Source organism: Calonectris borealis, chromosome 5, assembly GCF_964195595.1.
Source record: "Calonectris borealis chromosome 5, bCalBor7.hap1.2, whole genome shotgun sequence".
In the NCBI taxonomy this organism is placed as follows: domain Eukaryota; kingdom Metazoa; phylum Chordata; class Aves; order Procellariiformes; family Procellariidae; genus Calonectris; species Calonectris borealis.
Window position 1 is genome coordinate 25,955,854 of NC_134316.1, and position 21,137 is coordinate 25,976,990.

Consider the following 21,137-nt stretch of genomic DNA (forward strand, 5'->3'; position numbering starts at 1 on the left):
CTCGGGTTTCCCTGATTTTGCAGAGCAGGGGGAATGCACTTCTACTGGACGAAGCTGTGAAGATGCCCCACCTCCCGCTGCCTGCAGGCTGGTGCTTCAGCAAGGCCAAGAGCAGCAGAGCAGGTTTTCTGGGGACGGTGCCTCTCCACAGAGGCAATGGAACTGGAGTCCACTGGGATCCTGGACTCCAGATTCAGTGGTTTGCTAACTGAGCGTGCTAGTGAGGGGCTAATTAATGCTCTCTGGGGGCGCACTCCAGATGGAAGGGAAAACTGAGAGACAGGCAGCCAGACAGGCCAATACTTCAGACATCTGAGCCAGTTGGGCTCTGCGGGCAGAGCTTTCCGCCTACTGCTTTCCCCAGCGAGTCTCGCCTGCCCTGCAGCGTCACGCCAGGAGAACCTGAGACAGCAAAGCTCTGGTGTGAATGCAGTTCCCTCGTTGCAATGCATTGATCGGAGCTCTCATAAAGAAAGTGGCCTGGATATCTGAGACACCTATTGATTGCTCCATCGGCTCTCTTCCTGTCCCGATCCTCATTCACTCGGCATTGCCTAAATAACCTGCACTTCTGTGCTAGGGGCAGTCTCCCCCGATCTTCAAGGGCTACATTCACAGCTGTTCACCTCGCTGCAGCCTATGTAGGGAGGAGAGAAGATGCCTGGTGACCCTCATATCCACTCCCCAAGGGGAGGGCCTAAGTCTCTCCTACAGCATCAAGCTGAGCATTTCAAGTGTAAGGCAGAAGCTTGAAGTCATGCTTACCTGTTTTTGCCATCTTTGAATACTGGTGCCTTCTGCCTGAAGAACAGGCTTACGCCACATGCCCAGTGGGCAGCAGGTGGTATGTACATCATGTATCACAACAAGAACCAGGAAAATCTTTCCTCCCCTAATGAGAAGAAATCATGAAGCCCTCAGTTAGGTACTAATGGAATAACATACTCTTCTTCAGAGGAAGGATAGTTTCTTTACCCAGAAATGTCCCCACTAAGTTACCAGCCCAGTTCGAAGGACATCAAGGAGAAACCTGTCAAGAGAAGAACTGGTTTTTAGATCTCACCTTTAACCACAAGACCATTTTTCCCCAAACTCCTGGTAGTCAAGCAGGAGAAAGAACCTGGCTTAGCAACCTTCTGCCATGGATGAACCCAAGGAAGAAGAGAGAGGTACACTGAGGCAAAGTAGGAAGGGGAACTATTGAAAGGAAAAAAATCATAGCTCAAGTATCAAGACACATCTTGTCCTAATGAGTGCTTGGAGACTGCAGAATAGGCTTTCTGGGAAAACCAAGACATCAGGGATTTTTAAAAACAGTTAAACTACTAGAAATGTACAGCTGGGAACGCTCCTGTCCTGGCAGAGAAAAGTGATGGATGAGCTAATAGGATGACAGACCAGAGATGGAAAAGACCAATGAACCTTTTCTAATCCAAAATCCCTTGTCAATTCTGCATTTTTGAGCAAGTCAAACAATTATGGATTTGTTCTTTCCAGAAACTCCTGGCTCTGTGGAGACCAAAGACTGTAAAACTATTTTTCTCCTTTTTTGGATTTTGCTTTTAAAGATGTGTATTGATTGAATTCTGTATACTAATACTTTGTGCTTCCACCAAGCTTCACATAAAGTTAACTAATTGGTCCTCACAATCCTTTTGCAAAGCAAAGCAGTATGACCCCTATTTCTCAGCTCGGGAAACTGAGCAAAAGAAAGAGGAAAAAAAGATGCCTGCCCAACATCACTTGACCAGTCTGTGTCAGGACACAGGAGTCCTATTTGCAGATTGCTAGTGTAGTCTCCTCTGCTCCTCTTGATATTGTCATGTGTTCTTGCATCCCATTACTATCAATAAATCTTTATACTGTATATTCCACAGCTCTAAATATTATGGGCAGGATCACAGATACACTAACATCAATAGCAAACCACCCTTCCCCAGTGGCTTTAATGATGCCGAATCAATCCCTATATGAATAACTAAATAAACTTCAGCACAAAAGCAGCCTTAGAGTCGAATTTCAGTTTGCCATGAGTAGTATCCCGTGGGGTTCAGGAGTTCAGGCACAGCATGTGTGAGTGAACCTACATTGCTTTCCAGCCTAACTCTGGTCTGGAAGCAGTTAACTGTTTTCACACAACTTGGAGGCTAAGCCACAAAACCCTTCACAGGACCCTGCTCTGGACTGTGTCGAACTCCCAGAATTGGAAGCAGAGGGATGCCCTGGCCACACAGTCAGGCACGCCGGCGCCGGTTCCTGTGACTCTGCTCCCCCAGCTGCCAGCTCGGAGAGGCTCAACTGCTTGGATGCAGGGCAGCACAGACACAGGCAGCCAGCGAGCCTGGACCCATGCTGCTGCTCTGCACAGCAACTGGAGCCACATCGCGCTTTTAAGGTTGTTTTATGGGATTCATATGAGCAGGCTAGAGTGCAGTACCAATCTGTGCTCCCACTAAAGCCAGTGTCACTAGTGTAGATTGGCGTGTGGGCAAGGGGATATATCCCCTCCCCGAACTACCACATGCAGAGAAACAGGTTTCCAGGGGTCCCTCTCTAACTCCAAAAGTAGGTGCCTCCCTCCCAGAAGTGGATCAAGATCCTCCGAGTCTACCACCTCTACACCTAGGTTAGGGAGGGCCAGACTTCACAAGTCTGCATCTCCTCCTCTTGGAAACTGGTGTGCTCTAGCAGGAAGATATTTAACAACAGAAACTACATATCCGTCAAAGAACAGAACACGGTTTAACATCTAATCTACATTCTTAACAACATTGGCTGCCATCAACTTGCCTCTCAAGAAATGAGAGAGCCCTAGTACAAAGCAATACATGCTCGAGTCACATTGTACGATTCATCACCAGCTTCATGATGGTATGACCTGGAAGCAAGCTGCGTACTGGCATCTTGGCTCCAGCGTACAGGACTTGCGCAGACCACAGCCAGCTGCTGTTCTTGTGGTTAAACTGTGGTTAATCCATGCTCTGCCAGGTACAGCAATGCAGAGGGTTACATGCAACGCTTCTCCTTCCTTCCCCCTCCTCCCCTGCCCTCCCAGAGGGACCCAAGGGAAACAAAGCTTTAAAGTCAATCCATAACAATGTGTTTAATTGCCACTGAATTCCCTGTGGTTCACCTTGAATGGACAAGGATTGGGGAGGGGGGTGGGGAGAGAAAAAGCAGCACAAGAGAGAAGCTGAACACTGCTCGGAGAGCACTGAACAGATCAATAGGCTGAGCACAACGCAGGTTGAGCATGCAGGGCAGGGGACCCACAGCTCCCAGACAAACCTGTGCTACCCACCATCTTCAGAAAGTCTCCTGAGTGGGAATATGGGCAGACCTTCGTTGCACACTGTGCCATAGCTCTGCATTAACTCCATCCTTCCCTTATGAAGCCCGGTCATGATCATGCAACAGCCTCTCTTCCCCAACCCTGCAAAATGACCTGGGGGGCAAGAAGAGCTACACCTTCCAGCCTGGGGTTCCTCTGGGAAAGGAAACAGTCTGGCACAGCCACTTTCCAGTTATTTGTCAAGTTTGCAAGTGCTAGAAGTAATATCCTGGCATGAGGGTGCTGACTAGAACCACTCTCCTCTCTGGACTGCCCTCTTGGTCACTGCCCATCCTGACTCCTTCACAAAGCCTGTAAAAAGATACCTTCAGAAAGCCAGAGAAGGCAAGTGTGTAGTTAGCCTAGGAGATCCTGCAAGGCCTGGAGTCCCAGGTGCTATTGGGACGGAGAACAATTCTCAGTCTGACTCTGTCTTACCTTCTTTTAGCATCCCCACTTTGAGGCATTTCATGAAGCGACAGGCCTGACAGGACTTGCGCCTCCGTTTCGTGATCTCACATTCATTGGTGGCCGGGCAGCTGTATTCAATATTCCCTGCAATCAAACACAGAGATGGTCACCCAGGAACCATGTTCTCCCCACTGATCCAGGGACAGGCTGTAGGGCCCAGATATTCCCACCGCCATCAGTCTGTATATGCTGTATGTTTGCTCACTCATTTGCACACACACATACTCTGAGACCACAGCTGGCTGATGATGGCTTTTAGAGAGTCCAGCATTACTTATTAGAACACATTTCAGAAAAAAGCAATACCGCTCTAAGTATTGGGAGAAACCTGTCCATCCAAGGGGCTGACTGCAGTCTGGGCTTTCAGGCACAATGTGTCCTCCAGGCACGTCATCATCCCTTGTGCTGCATCCCTTATAACCTGGCCTGTTCCCTGAAGTCCAGGGCTGAGAGTGGGAGCCGTTCAGACATTAGCAGCATTCCCCTTGCTGCCAGTCTTGCTCCATGTCTGTGGGATGGATGTCACCTGTCCTTTCTTGCCTTGCTTGGGGGACCAGGTTGCTCAGACATGGCATTCCCTCCTTTGCCAGCTGGCATATACAGGTAGCAGGGAAGCAGCAGGTCTGGACTGAGAAAGATGGATAAGATGTCCTGTAAAATGAACACAGGCTCTCTATGCAAATCTTTCTAGTTTTACTTTATTAGTCCTTGTGCACCTGCCTCATCCCTCTGCACAGTGCATCAGTATTTCTTTCCTCATTCGCTTTCATTTATGATCACCTCACTGCCTCCAAGACAAAACAGGGAAAGAAGCATCCCAAATTTACTTCTGTTCACATCATGTTTTATCATAAGCCAAGAATGTAACTGAAACATGAATGCGAGGGTCTGATATGAGGATGTAAGTGGAATTATGCTGGATCACAGTGTAATGCAACAATTATTTAGTTCTAGAAGATAAACAGAAATGGCTGGATCCATCCTGTCATTCACTTTGGAGGTGATGTTTCTGAAGAGGGCTATTCAACGTTTGCTGTGGAGCAGGCCTGGAAATCTAAGCTTGACAGTGATGCATTGGCAATGACAATACATTTAAGGCAGTCTAGCTACTGCGTAAATCAGGCAGCTCCGAAAAGGATTTCCAAGCTCTACAGTCAGTTCAAAAGAATGGAAAAAATGGTTTGGTGGTTTAGAGCAGGAAATTGAGATTCAAGAGTTCAATCAGAGCTGCAGGGAGGAGTGTAGATAAGAGCTCAGAGATCACACAGTATGGACTTCGTATACCATCAGATTAGAAGTAGAGCTTACAATTTAGTAGCACTGGGACAGGACTTGATTTTTGTTCCTACTTCTGCAACGGATTTCTATGTTCTTGTGCAAGACCCTTCCTTTCTCCAAATAAAGACTAACAATCTGATACATACCAGTCTCTGGGGGTGGTAATTACACCTTGGGGCTAACTAAGCAGTTGGAAAGCCCATTGGGAATCTGAGTGGAAAGACAGAGCACAGATTCAGAAGGAAGAAAGCACCATTTGATTTATCTCACTATGCTTGGTCCATGCTGGGTGAAACCCCAGGAGCACACAACCCCCAAAGCCTAAAGGTGATCTGCCTGCTAGTTATAAACCTTCTACCTCTTGCCTCTTGTTTTGTCACAAGACTTGGAATTTGCCCCTAAGTTGCAGCCCAGCCACCCCATTCCTCACCATTGCTCTGCCCCCAAAATGCAGTTTGTCTGCAGGAGCAGAGTGTGCTGCACAAGTTGCTTCCATTCAGACCGTATTTCGTCATTGTGCAGCACCTGAATTTCAATAGCCAGCAATGTATCAAAGTTCTCAGAGAGCTGGAAATTGAGATTCAGGCTTGATCTCAAGGTAATAAACAAACTCCTGCTCTAGACATCCCTTTGAGGATCCATCCAGCCTTAGTTTCAATGCCCATCTTTCTCACCAAAGCCAGGACTAGAGTTCTGGAGAGATATAAGATTTCATGTTTTATGGTCCCAAGGCCAAAAATTTGCCCCCTAACACAGAGACGCTACACCAAGGGCGCTGAGCCCATATAGCAGCGGGAGGCAGTGACAGCTCTCATCTGGCAGCTCAAGGTCCCGCTACACTGTGTCAAGCAGATCCCCCAGCTTCCCCGTGCCTCCAGCCCATGGACCCCTTGACAAGCGAAGTACTGGAAATGCTCTACAAAACCTACATCACAACTAAATGTGATAGTGTCAGAGTAGGTACTGGTTACCATATATACACAGTGTATGTACAGCTTGAATAAGCAGTTCTCAAAGGCACTTCTGTACTGGGATCACGACTGCTAAAGAATCAGAGCCAGAGGAGGCTGGGCACTGGGCAAGCTCCCCTTCCTGGATGGCAAAGCAGTGGCCACCATGTAGTGTAGCAGCCATGTGGTTTGCTGGTAAGCACAGGTGAAAAAATACACCCAGCACTGGTGGGACGTCCCGTTCAGCATGCCTTATTGCCTTCACATTGAACACAGGCTCACGTGCCCCTTCCACACACTGTGCCCAGTCTAAAGGAAGAAAGCACCAGCAGCTGTGTCTTACAGCCCTCTCTACAGGCGCAAATGCTAGAGGTGAGGCTCACCTGACCCTCTTCACGCAAGACAATGCTGCCAAAGTAAATGGAGTTTTGTATCAGGCCCCAAAACATGCTCTGCACTGCATGACTTGAGGGCCACAGCTGGGGGCAATACCTGCCATTATTGCAGAAAACAGGGACATCACCAGGAAAGGCACAATCAGCATTACCCAAGCAGAACTTGTTCAAGAAAAACTATCATCGTCTCCAAAACTTTAACAAAGTTCTCTGACTTTTTTTTTTTTTTGTGTCTCAATTTCTTTTATGGGTCCTGGGGCTGGCTGCCAGCACAGTGAGCTGCTCACAGCTCCCTGTAATTTCTGTAAGTGCCCTGTGATAAAGTGATGAGATTAACTCATCGGAATTCCAGCAGCCTCCCAGCGGCTGGCGGTCACACCACTGGCCCGGCTGCCGGCGCAGGGGCTCGGAGAGAGTTTCCCCTTCAGTGCAGCAGCTGGGGGTGCTGTAAGGCCCTGCAGAAGAGCATCAGCACACAAGGGTGCACATAGACAAGTCTGTATGCAAGTATAAAATTTGAGTCAAGTCTCTATGTGTTGTGAACTGTAGATTATGTGACCCAGGAGGAAAGGGCAGAAAATAGGATAATCTAATAGACAAGGCCTTACTTTGAACTGTTGCTTATTAGAAGAGATTTCCTTGATGTAGACAATATTTACATTTGATCTGAAAAAACTGCTAGGACCTCACCTATACCACAGCATAAGATTTACCTAAAAAATGGCTTCAAAAAATCAAGTGGTGGGTGGCCAGATCAGAGTTTGGATTTGTTCTAAGCCTTCACATGTGGCCTTGGAGGGCAAATCACTTCCTCTCTGTGTCCTAGTTTGCTCATCTGCAAAATGGAACGAGCACCAAACCTAGCTTCTGGGGAGATCGTGAGTCTTTACTCATTAAGGTCTAACTGCACTTTAAAGCCTTTAGATGAGAGATGCTAAGAAACAGCCAAGGAATATAAAAGTGATAGATCATGTTTTTTATGCTGGAGAACTGCAAAATTACCCTATTTTCTGTAAAATTAGACCTTTGACTGTTAAACAGTTTGGAACATAATTTCCAGTGCACACATAATAGAAGCACCTGAAAACTGCACACCAGAGCTTGGTCATTCAAGAGACCCTATCGTCACCATACCTCTCTGGAAGGGGAGGGACTGGGAAGAGGAGAATGCCTCCCTGAGCTTGGGGAGCGCAGTAAAGTTCCACCCAGCTGCTGCATAAGTTATGGACAGGGCTCCCCAGGGGAGTTGAGCTCAGAATTAGTACAGCACTAAGAGCACAAGCTGCTCCCCGCTTATTGATCCTGCTTTTCTATAAAGCCTTTCTACAAGGAAACTCAGGAAAGATTAGATAGAAGTAGCCAAGAAAGTCTTTAAAGCTAAAACATTTTCAGCTTCTGTTTTCCCCATCTCTCCTCTTTTTCTGGTTTCTTCTTCATTGTTTTTCACCATTCTTTCCCTCTCCTCTCCCTTCCTTGCATACTCTGTCCTGCTCTGCACTGCTGCACACAGACCTCTCATCTCTTTCTTTGGGTGACTCAAACAGAGGACCAGATGACTGCAGCTTTTCCTGAATTTCAGGGAAAAACCCAGATTCAGACATATCTGCTATTAAGTTCCAAATTCCATTCATTCAAGTCATGTCTTTAACCCTAGTGATTTGACACAGCATGCTGCAGTTGTGACCGACGGTGTGGTGCCACCCTCTGCCGTCCCCTGGGGCCAGAGGGCTGAGAGCAGGAATTCCCAGGGAAATCCATCTCATAGGTGCCTCAGCTCATGCATTTGTTTCCTTTTATCCCAATTTTTGTAACAATTGTTACACTGCCCCCACATTGGTTCTTTTTTTTTTTTGTGTTTGGTTGGCGGTTTTTTGGTTTTGGTTTTTGTTTGTTTGTTTGTTTTACACGAACTTCTCGCAAAATACCGTAGCCTTAGGAAGGTCCCATCAGGCAGTCAGTATAATGCCTCCATGGTAAAGCTGTTCTGCATGACTGGGACAGTCTGCAGGAGAAAGCAACCTGACTTTTCAATAAGCCACTAGCTCTGATAACACTTTCATTTCAGTAGCCACAAGCTTTTGTCCTGAATCCTTTTTATCTCTGATTCTGAAGGTAAACAGATCATTTGGGTGTCTCAGTGAAAAGGGACCTGAAAACTGTAAAAAGGCCCTTGGTGAGTGCAGCACCAGAGCAGCAAGTTCCTCTGCCCTCAGCAGGCACCAGTCTCACCTCCTGCACCAGGACAGGGAACACCAATAATATGCATGGAGTGGATTCTCTATTACCTTCCGCTTAAATTAGCCCTTCTAACTGAGGCATCATAGCCTGAGTCCTAGTGTGAGGAGAGGTAAATGGGAAAATTTTTCTGGGAAAATCAGAAGAGAATCTCTCCAATGATGCACAAGATAAGACGGGTTACTTTTTAAGCCACAGTTTTCAAATAAAGGGATTCAAATATTGGACCTGTAAATCTGTATTTAAGCACTTGAATAAGTGACCCGATTTTCAGCAGGGTTGTCCTATGCTTCCAGGGACATGTACCTGATTTAGGTGTCTGAGTATATACAAGCATCAGCAGAGGCTCCTATTTTTGGAAAGAAAAAACGAAACAAAACAAAATAATCCAAAAAACCTACAAAAAACCCCCACACCAAAACCAAAACCAAAAAACTCCCCACTGGCATTTTGGTTAATCCAAGCACTAGGGCTTATCTCATCTGCTTTTCCAAAGTCTCATTTTCCTGCAAGTGATTAAACACTAGATCCAGGGAATACTGCACTTTCCCCGGTTATGCTTCAAAAGTTTTTGGAAAGCTCAGAACATCTCCTTTTTTTTGGCTGTGAACTCCTACCTGAGAAGAAGCAGGCACGTTTCTGAGAAGGACAGAAGAATAGGACAGTGCCTGGCTGCCGTGGCCTCTACTGTAGGGACACAAAACCTCCTTTCTGCATCTGACAGGCCCTTTGCTGATCCTGTGGATGGTAATGCTCTTCTGCTAGGAAAGTGAGCAAACTCTCTCAACTGCTCCTCCCTTCCCAGGAGCCTCCCTAAGCACCGTAATGACAACCAGGAAGCCCTAGAAGACTATGGATTTTGTTACAAGCCTGTTACAAATCCCTACAAGTCTTCTGAGCTGCATTATCCACTTTTTAAGCCCCTTATTGGTGTAAGGGCATCCCAGCACAGCAGTTGTATTGCTACACTCACCGAGTTTGAAGCTTGCAAGACTCAAGCAGGGAATCCACAGATGCAGGCACTTTGCCTGATACATAACCTGCCTATTCAGAAGATGATGGTAAATGTGTCTCTTCTTTCTGACTCTCCAATAACAAGTTCTCCCCAATATCACTCCTTGCAAGTCCTGTTGTATCACCTTATGAGTATGAGTTCCAAGCACACAATGACATGATTCACAAAGATCAGAGAGGAAAATCTTAATTCAGATTTATTTTGCTGAGCTTTAAGCTTTTACTTTATATTAATGGGTCATTTTAGAAATAGCCTTAATTTTCACTATTTGAAGATGAAAAATAGATGAAGGGTAGTCATAGTCATGAATATGTTGAATAATAAAGGGCTCATACAGTAACACAGCACTGTTATTAGTTAATATTCAGAATAGGCAAAGCTACCTACCAGTTGCAACGACTGATGAACAAAAGATAATGACAATATATTTGATTGATATGTAATGCTCTATCTACTGAGCAAACTATTAAAAGAAGGAATGGAGTAGAGTTAGATTAAGAATTTGTATCCTGTAAGAAATCCAGCATTTGCCCTTGTCCAAAATTTGGATGAAAGGATTAGTTAGGATTTCCATGGAATAGAAATTCAAAAAGTTTTAATTCAGAAACATCCAAAACACATTATCTTTCATGTAACAGACCCGTTCCATTACATTCAACTAATATGAAATCCTTGGTTTCAAATCAGATCTCTCTTAAGCACCAATAGCAGCACACTTCAACATGCCTGAAACTCAGATTCTCTCCTGTCTTTGCTAGATTGCACCTTCCACAATATTCACAAAGTCAGGTGATGCCCATGGCACATATTTTTATGAAGGACACTTGCATCATGGAGGTAAATGCAGACTGCTTTTAGAATATAATGGGGATCCAAAGCACAGTTCCCACAAAGCAATACAATGATAAATAGGATTAAAATTTTGTCAGACAGCCTAGCTGACCAAAAATGCTTCAAGTCAGTTCAGAATTACTGACTCTGCCTCAAAGTGTGGGAAGTCCAGCCCTGGGGTTCAAATTAACATGTTCTGAGAGAAAGCCTGTAGCCCAGTGGCGTGTGCTGTCATCTCGTCTCAGGTTTTCGCCTTTCCATCTCAAGCATTGCCAGTGCTGCAAAGTAGAAATGACACACAGGTTTCCAGGACTTTATCCTTCCCCTGGGCCATGTAACACAACATGAGAGAGGTCACAGGTGTGGCCCCCCATAACCTCTGGGACAGGTTAGGACGTGTTGTGTGATCCTGGCTTAGTTCAGCAAAACCAACCACTCCGATTCAGCTTGAAGTGAATCAATGGTTTGGATTTTCCTGACTTCTTTTTTTCTCCTATCAACAAAATTTTCCTTGGGGAAATCTGACTTGGTAAAAATTCTGCTTTTCTTTGGAAAAATCCTACTGATGGAAAACTCCCACATAGCTATAGTAGTGACCTCAGAGATAACCAGCCATGTCCATGCTGGCTTTCAGCCTATCTTCTCCCCATCACTTGAGAAGCAACAGCCCTCGTGCTGTCCAGGACAGCCTGGCCTCACTGGCTAAGGGGGAAAGTGAGCTGCAGATCTGTCAGGCTCAAAGAAGGTCTGCTGCTTGGATGTCCGTTCTTCCCACTGCTGTGGCAGCAGCAGGGGGAGTGGAGAAGCTATTGCAAGATCCTCCTGCCTCAAGACATGCAGGTTTTACATGAGTTAATGCAGCTAAAAAAAACAGCAGGCAGACTGGGGTCATTTATAGCAGGGGAGGGAGATAGTTGGAGGGGGGACTTATCATGAAGCTCTGAGTTGCAGGATGAACACCTTTTGGAAATGCTTTTGCCACGTGCCATCTCTTTTACGTGATCCTTAAACACTTTTCCCCTGCATACCCAGGGCTGTGCTTGGATATTGCATGCACTGCAGCAGAGCCCTGGGAACGGTGCATTTTCTTGACTCAACCAACCTCTGCAGCCCTATTTGCTACCCACTCCCCTGGGCTCAGCCTTCAGCTCCATAGCTGAAATTGCTCACCCTCAGGCACTGCACACTCAACTTTCCCACTCTTGGGAATAAAAGCATTTTGGTACCTCAGTCACCAGCCCAAGCTGATGACAGGGTGAGAGAAATCTCCGCTTATTCCTTTCCCCCATCTGTTACACGTTAACAGGCAATCCATTAGGGAACCACAGGGAGAATATGGCTGTGCTGGGGAGAGGGGTTTGGAAGGAAGTGCTCTCCCTTCCTCGGATTAAGTCAGCTGACATATCGCCCAGGCTGATACAGGCTCTAGTTACTGCGACCGCACATCATTTTATTTTGATTTTCTCTGAAAACCCTTCAAAAGTTCCTAGGTCTTTTTCTTTGTCTCCAGGTTAGGCTTCTCTTCTGCTCTGCCACAGAGATGCTCCAGTATCGCTCCCATGAGGGGTTAGTTTTTCAATCTCTTCCTATATAAGGAGCCCCTAGGCTCAGAGTACTACCCTGTCCCTCCTTTAGCATCTGAATGTGCCAAAAAGAAACACTGGGAATGGGTCCAAGTGCTGGAGAAGGGACGGAGTCAGTGCCAACAGTCAGAAGTCCAAGCAAAAGTTCATACTCAATCACAGGAGATTCAGCAACGACAAATCACAGAAACCCTGCCAGGGAACAGGCCATGGCCCTAGAGATGGCCGTGCTTTCCATAATAAAAGAGGAAGAGTCAGTGGGGCAATACAGAGTGATTATTTCCACAGCTGGATAATAGTAAGGAGAGACATCTAGAATCTAAGAAATTAAGCTAGAAATAGTGAATTCTGCAGAGACCTGGGCTGAACTGCACCCTGCACTGCTCTGTCCACTCCAGAGTTGAACATTCCCCGTCATGGAGTGTCATGAATAAAATTTGTGCTCTCCCCACATGTGCATTTCTTTCATTTCACAGGAGACAAGGAAGTGTTGGTGTGGTGGATTGACCCCAGCCAACAGCCAAGTACACACACAGCTGCTTGCTCACTGGACATCCGCCCCTACCATGGTTGGGTAAACTCAATACACTTTCCACTGGAAGGTGAATGATCCTGTCCTTCTTGCAGTTAGAGAGTGTAGGAAACAAAGGAAGTATCTGTACGTCCAGGCATGTTTGCTCACACGGGGCCTGCTTGTATAAGTACACCCAAGCATCCATGGATATTGGAGCTTGCCTGGATGCACTCCCACTTTTGGCTATACTGTGGTATCCGCATGTATGCACATCTGCAGCATACCTTTGGTAGTCAGGACACAGCCATACACATCATATGTAAATTGTACATGCAGGAGCAATGCACTGCAATTCATCTACACATATATGCACTGAGGTTTTCAAAATCACCTGAGGAATTTCTCATCCTTAGGAAGAACGACAAAAACTAGGTATCTCTATTTCCTTCAGTGCCTACATTTTTTATCTTCAAAGAAGTTGCATCTTAGTGAAAAGGGCTGGTGGAGCTGGAAAAGGATTGACTCTCACCCAAGTGCCCTGTCCTACCTTGTGGTGAGGTCTGTATGGAGTCCATGGCCACAGATTAAGACTGGCAGGACAGAGTGAGAACCTCTCTACTCCTGTAATGCTGCAGCTTTCACCTCAAGGTGCAGACATCTCTGAAGAGACGCCATCTCTAGGCAGGAGCATCCACTCTTCAAATGGGCCTTAAAACCACCTTTAGAGTGCAAAGCATTTCCTTTCCAGGCTTCGCTCCACTAGTAGCCACATTATCAGGGTATCAGTGCCACTACCAGAGGCAGGAAGATCCACTGGGCCAGATACCCAGATCTGGTAGCCAGCCAGGCTAGGAACTTGGCAAAGGTTCCTACCACCACAAAGCCTAACTTCATGTCCAGGTTGAGTTGGAAGGACCAGAGCTGGGCAGGAGGAGAGAGGAGGCATACAAAAGGATGGAGAGTTAGGTGCATTACACTCACCCTCCCTTGCCCCCTTTTATATGACATGGAAACACTGCAGTCTCAGCAATGTCTGGGGCTGCCTCCCTTTTTTGCTATGGAGTGAATGTCTCAGTTTCCCTCCCTTCCCACCATACCTTGAATAGTCCTCTTGAAGAAGGCTTTGCACGCCTCACAGGAAGCCACGCCGTAGTGGTACCCAGAAGCAATGTCCCCGCACACCAGGCACAGCCGCTTGGGGATTGCATTGAGCATGTACTCGCACTTGGTGGGTGAGTCCTCCATGATGGCACTGGCGCAGTCATCGTAACGCTTACGGCAGGACCCACTGCCAATCCCCGTGCCATTGAACATGGGTGGTGAGTCTAGGCCATTGGGGTGGCCACCCATGGCGATGCCGTAGCCACCGCTAGCGTCGGAAGAGCCACTCGGGCTGTGGTGGCTGATGGCGTCGATGCCAGAAGATGGGCTGGAGGGCTCGGTCTTGATGAAGGACCCACAGCTGGAGGAGAGATGCCGCTCCTCCGTGGCCATTCTGCCGAGCAGCCTGCAGGGAGAGAGCAAAGGCACTCAGCGGCCTCCTGGCCAAACCCAGCTCCAAGCTGGTCAAAAGAGAGCCCTCCTTTTCCCACCTCAATCCAACTCCAGTTGGCTCAGTCAGTCCAACCCCCCCCAGGCACTTCTTCAGGAATATCAGTACAACTCACTAGGAACAGCCTGCCTACTCCCCACAAACTCATGCTAGAATAAAGTCAAGGCTATTCGTGTAGATCACAATTTCAGGCTGTTCACAGGCTGCAGTGCTGGGAAGGGGCATCAATGCTGATGAGGCACAATCTACCCAGAGCACAATCTACCCCTGGGGCAGCAGAAAGAAATGAGCCTGTCTGTGGCAGGCCCGGTGAAAAAGGTGTTTGGTTAGTTCAGGATGCGCTGCCCTGGCCCTAAGCAAAAAGTTCACCAGCAGACACTGCAGGAAGGACCTGCTCAGATCAGATTTTCATTTGTAATACAGAAGTCTTTGATTAATTTTCATGTTGGATTCCTTCCCGCCCGCTTCACTATCATCACTAAAAGGGGAGCTTAGAAACTTAAGGATAATCATCTGATCAAAAGTTTCCTCCAGCTTAATCTTAAATCTTTATCTTTCTTCTATTTACTAATATAAGGCTTTTGCACGGAGATGCTTTTCTCAAAATCCCACTTCTTAGAGATAGGGTTATGCTCTTAAGTATATGGAAAGGACTGCATCTTTACCAAATTTGCAAGCTCTTCTTACTTATTGTAGTCACAGACAGTCTTACTCCTTATATAAATGTTCAGGCTTTTTTTAGAACACTTCTAATTTTTATGATATCTTACGGCAGTGAGTTCCAGGGGTTACTTGTGCAGTGTATGAACAATCAAAAAATCCCACTTTTATTTGCCCATACTGTATTTGCAGCCTTTCAGGCTCCCTGAACGTATCCTGACTCTCCTTCTCAGGAAATGTATTTTTGCCGTGTTCTCCTCATTCAGCTCTTCATTATCTATATAATTGTTCTTCACGCAGAAGTTTTTGCAGACCTCTTATCTGCTTTATCATCCACCTCTGAACTTCCTCTGGTCTGGCTATTTCTCTTCAGTCCAGAAAAGAGTTCAGTGAGCCAGCTCTCAGCAGCATGAAACTGGCACTGCTCCATCACTTCTCCAGCTGAAGGTCTGGACAGTAGTCAAGACAAAGGCACGCCATCAATTACCTACTGACGTTACCATATTTTCAATGCTATTTTCAGCCTATCTATTATATAACTCCTTACATTGTTTGGTTTTTTCCTCTTTAAATTAAAATCTAAATTGTTACCATTTCTTCAACAGAGAATATCAGCAAGTTACTTACTGCAATCCTCAGATCTTTTCCTAAGTTGCTACAGTTAATTTAGAAGATGTATGAAAAATCAAATTAATGCCTTCTGGTGTGCAATGTTTTGCAATAGTCAACAGTGTATTTCATCTACCATTGTGCTGTCCATGCACTCAGTTTTATTAGGATCCTCTGGAGTTCTTCAGTCTTCCGTGATAATTTGATGTCATCTGCAGAGTCTCATTGTTCACGCACTTCCCAGATCATTAACACATGGATCAAACACCACAACACTGATCTTTGTGGGTGAGTCGTGTTAACCTTTATCATGCTGAAAATTGACTTCTCTTTCTTTTCTGGGTAGGGTGTGTCTACACTTTCTTTTCTGTCTCAGACACTTTTTAATTGATAATAGTATTAACCTGAGAGGTTAAATTTTCCCTTCGGCAAGATAATTTGTCAAAGGCTTTTAAGAAAACTTAAATACATGCATTTTCCTGATGATATGTCCAAAGAGTTCTGACTGACTGGGGATGCTTGACTTTTCTTCTTGGAAGATCTGCGGGTTTAAAGTTACCACACCATGGTCATGTGGGTAATTTCTATTTCTGTTTTGGTTTCAGCCTATTTACCTGGTATTTGTGGCAACTCCTTCTGCCAAGAGGTCAAATCCGTCAGGGGACAGGACAAAACATTCTGTGATACAGCAAGGCTGGAGTGCACACGTATACATATCACATCTGTTGATATGAATGTACATGTTTGATATGCAGCAACTTCACAGTCCTGCATTCTTATGATCTCGTTTGACTTAAGTATCTCCTAATTTTCCCTTCTCTGTTTCATCCTCGATGTTTGACCTCATCTCCTATCTCTGGGATCGATCAGCCAAGTTTGTTACTTGGCAAGACTGCTGACCTTGAGAGTATGGGCAGGCATCTCACGTTCCTCGGCTGCTTTGCCTGGTATTACTTGAGAGGAATCCAGAGTTTGGTCCCTCTCAGAAACAGCGTGATGAGTTGATGAATGCCCATGCTTTGCCCAGAGGGTCACACTGGACTAGAGGCCATGGGGCAGTTACAAGAATAATTTTTGCAGGTGCATTCATCTTTAATCCCGCAGGGCACCTAGACAGATTGCCGATCTCCTGGTGTAATGCCAGCTGACTGTATGGAGGAAGATGAAGCTTTGCTAGCTGAGACCAGATCTTAGCATCTCACAGCAAAGCTGAAAGCTGCTATGCGGGCCAGATTCTGGAACCTCTCTCTACCCGAGAAGTGCATTTGTAGTAAAAACCTGAAGATCATTGGGCACAGTAACATGAGATTAGGGTCAAAATGGAAGGCAAAACCACCATAAAACACTGTTCTGCACTGAGGAACTCCACAGTAAAAGGAGTTGGAGTTGCAATGTTAAGGGCAGACAGAGGACAACACTATGAAAAAGGCATGACAAGGAGGTGAGCTGTACTGTCAGATTCAGTCAGCGGTGTTCAAATCCCAGCTTCTCTCTCCTAAAAAGCCCAAAATTCACAGAGGATCTCAAGAGGACCCACTGAGGTATTTCCCTCCACTGCAAAAAAAAAAAAAAAAGAAAAAAAGAGGGGAGATTGGTCTCCTACGACCAACTCACTTCTCAACTCACAACCTCAATTAAGGAGCCTTCCTCCCCAAGGCAGGCAAACAGTGACTGTCCGATGGCAAATCAAGGATAGCAACAAACCCCTTACATCCTTACAGCTGAGGATGCTCCTGTTCCCTTCCAGGAGACAGTAATACATAACGAGTTCTGGTGAGATGTGAACGCATGCTTTAGAGGCAAAAGTCCTTAACACCAAGACAGATCATAGCTAAGGTGACTCCAGCCATTCCAGAGCTTGTGTTTTTCTCTTCTGGCCTCTGGAACAACTGGCGTAGTTGATTATTGCTGGGCAGCACACACTGAGTTAAGCCTCACCAGCTCTGGCTTCCTGCAAGTCTCATGGAGATCCTGTGGAGATTTTTAAACAGACTCAGAGTGTCTCCTGGCAGTGAAATACATCATCTTGAACTTCAAGAAGAACAGCTAAATGTTTTTTGCAAAGAGTTCAAAGCGATGAACAGCCATTTTGCTCAGCTCTAATAGGAATGCTTACCTTAATAGGAATGTAAAAGGAGAGAGACTTGATCCAACTCTCCTCTGCGCTGGCACAGGAAACTCCGTTACTATTTCCGTGCCCATGTAACAGGCTTAGAGGTTCTAAATATTTCGTTCTTTTCACCTTTCCTCATCATAGGTCATTCCCTCTAATCCCTTTAGCATCTTTGTGGCCCTTCTCTGGATTTGTTCCAACTTGCCCGGGTCTCTCTTGCAGCACGGTGCCCCAAATGGCACAGTGCGATGCCACAGCACTACAGGGGAGAGTCACTCTGGAAAGCACACAGCCGGGCAGACATATGGACCAACTGAGCAGTAGCTTTGCCAGACATCAGGCTGCACATCAGCTCACGTAATTTGATAGCCACTGTCTCACTGGGACCTCTCTGAACATAAGCTGCTTTTGCCACCATGCTCTGCACAACATGAAATTTGGAGATTCTCCTTGTTCCAAAGTAGATCCAGTATCATCTTTAAACCACACACTGCTAATTGCCATTTGTTTTACCAAAGCCTGTTAATAATGCTCATTTTTTCAGCCTAGCTCTTCTTTTTTCTACTTCGATTTTTTTTTAGTATCTTTCAGTTGTGTCAATTGTAAATTTGAGAACTATTCCTTTTACATATTCTCCAGGTCACTAATGAATATTTAAAACCAAAACACTGCCCTTTTGGACACCACCTTTGCAGAAGGATAAAGAATGTCTCTAACCCTTCTGTTTACACTCTGTCAGCTAATCCATGATTCATTTCACGGGATTTGTATCGAAACCAATTTGATCTAATTTCCCTAATAAGATCTTGCACAGGTTTGTTGCAAAAGCCCATGCATGGTCCAGAGACAGTCTATCCACTGCATTCCTTTTTCCCACTAATTATCTAATTGTATCAAGAAAGGTTATTGTCTGCTGTACTCCTGCTTCATAAACCCACTGCTGTTTATCACTAACAATGTTGTTAGCCTTTATGTGCCTGTAACTGCCCTCAGACAAGCACGCTCCGATCTCAGTGATTCTGGATTTAAATACGCAGGTTTAGACCAAGTTTGCACTTCAGATTTTTATCCATTAGCGTTATCTCCCTCGGGCAGTGATGTTGGGTTAATGTTACAAGTTTCTCCAATTCTTCTCTAGCCTTTCATCTTTTGCTATTTCCCTATAATGGCTGGACTGCTTGTAAGTTTAATGCTCTCTTGAGAACAACAGCAATAAGAGAGGGAAAGACTGCTAGATGGACAGGGCCAGAAAGGGACAAAAGATTAGTGTTATAAAATCACAACAGTAAATATTGCCCCCAATTTTTTTTCTCTTAAACTTCAAGGATTACAAGTTTGGGATCTATGCAGATAAGGCTATTTTATTGCACATCCTTTGAGGTTATTTTTGCCAGAAATATAATTTGTAGCTATGTTCACCTCTTTACCCCACTTCTGGATATGAAAATTACAGGAATTCAGTACTCTATCTACAAGCCTTTACCTGACTCAAGAGAAAACACTCACACCTCTTGGCAAGACAGGCAGAACAATATCTGGCTTTGTAACAGAAGGTAACTCTTCCCCACCAGAAGAATTCTCTATCAGCTATAGGTATCCACAATTCAGTAACTTAATTCCACCTGAGCATCTAAGTGCTGAGGCAAACTCAAGTATTTGACCCTGTACCTTCTCCATGCAGCACTCCCTATTCCAAACTGGATCAAGGAAAGTTTAAAGGCAACACTGCTGAGCTTCTCTCGTGGCTGATCCTCATTACGTGATCTTCAATAGGAAAGGCAAGGATAGCTCAGTGCTATACTCCAGTTTCCTGGAGGAAGGTAAGGAATGGGCATCAGAAGTTCTGCCATGTAGGCCAGTCCCTTCACCAGTATTTTCTGATAAAATCACACACTCACCAACCCAACGTGTTGGAGATTTCCAACAGTAAGACTGAAATTGTCATTAAAATGAATGCTGAAATATAGCTGTAGGACTAGTATCAGCTGAGGGAAGGGGAGAGCGAGAAAACAGTCACGCCCTTCTCAGGCAAAACCTTCTCTATTCTAGGCACAAGGAGAAATGTAAAAGGTCAGAAATGGGCTTTTTTGGGCAGTTCTCATAGCTGGATGTGGATTCCAAACAGAATGAAATCTTGGGGGTTTTTTTAAGTACTCTAAGATCTACCATAAAATTGAAAACACCTGCAGGCGAGATGCCTGTACAGCTTCTAACTTCCATGGCTGTGGAAGCTTCTAACTTCTATGGCTGTGCTTGTGGAACTGCACTTTAGTCCTGAAGCCCACAAATAAGGAGTCCTCACAGCAGATTCAAGCTTTACTGACAAAACGTGAGAAGACTGCCATTATAAACCTGCTCACTTCAGGCCCCAGCTTGTGACAAAAGCACACTTTGGATTGCAGAGACATTTTTAAACCAACCATGAAAGACCAAAGAAGCTTTAATCTGCAGAAACACCAATGATTTAAACAGAGATAAAACATCCAACTTCTTCTCCAGTACAGGCCTATTTTTGCTATCAGCATTTGTTAGACCAGATGATAAAAACCTGCACCGCATGTATAAATGAGATGTGCATATCATGCCATGATGCCATTTGGGCAACACAAACTTTGTGTCCTTTGTGGGCCAAGAGAGCTTTGCAACCCACAGCTGGCTGACAAACAATATAGATCAGCTTCTCAAACACTGGCTGCAACTCCAGTAACAAGCCAAATTTTGTCAGGTGTTTTTTTTAGATACAGGAGACAGAAATAAATAATGTTTTCCAAGTGGCAGGCTAGACATGACAGCTGCAACAACAGCCAGTATAATTTTAGGTCACATATGCAAAGAGTTAATGTCATGGAGCTGGGATGCCCACACCTGTTGGGCAACCTGCTCTTACCATGGACAGCTCACACACACCTCCCATCCCTGCCTCTCTGCTTCGAGGACACCCACCATAGTGACAGGGAGGCAAGGGGTCAGCACACCCACTGGTTTCTCCTGCTCTTCTACTCAATATGGACTTCAAATGAGAGAGACATCATCTAGAGACTCCTCGTCTTTACTGACAGCTCTTCTCCACACAACAGTCCAAGAATAATGGGATCTGCCCATGTGCCACTTTACTCCTGTACAGTGGGTAACTGTGGATAACTCAGCCATACCAGCCACAGTCCATGAAGCTTTTCTGGGCTTATGCTATCATACAGGAACATATCCTGTTCCCAGGGCAAACTTCATTTCCCTCTGGGGTAGGCAAGAGCTTGGATAGTACATGTGTGACGGGCATGATCATAAACATAAATGGCCAAAGTTACCAGTGCGTAGGCTTTAGAGGTTTTTTGTTTTGCATTGCTATAAAGGACAAGAGTCAGAACCTCAGATCAATCTAAGTATTTTTCTCTGGAGTGCAGATATGATTTCTAAGGGTTCTGTCATGTTTGCTAGTGGCAGCTCCCTTCGGCTTGCGTGGGTTAGGCTTCTATTTTATAGAGTATGGCAAGCCCCAGACAGCCTGTTTGCAAGGCATTTGTCCATAATACACCCACACAAATACTACATACTTGTCTTTGGAATAAACATAAACCATAGCTTAGCAAAAGGCTGATGAGC

The 21,137-nt window shown here is 45.4% G+C and overlaps 1 protein-coding gene across 2 annotated transcripts in view; it reads right to left on the bottom strand.

The window, feature by feature from the left end:
* ESRRB (estrogen related receptor beta) overlaps window positions 1–14,141 on the bottom strand; it is a 39,952-nt gene extending 25,811 nt beyond the window's left edge. For both annotated transcript variants that reach the window (XM_075151471.1, XM_075151472.1), the window contains exons 1-2: window positions 13,701–14,141; window positions 3,770–3,886 (exon numbers count right to left, since the gene is read on the bottom strand). In XM_075151471.1, the coding sequence (XP_075007572.1) occupies window positions 3,770–3,886; window positions 13,701–14,097 (514 nt within the window). In that variant the 5' untranslated portion in view covers window positions 14,098–14,141. The remainder of the gene's footprint in view (window positions 1–3,769; window positions 3,887–13,700) is intronic.
* Between the last annotated feature and the right edge of the window lie 6,996 nt (window positions 14,142–21,137).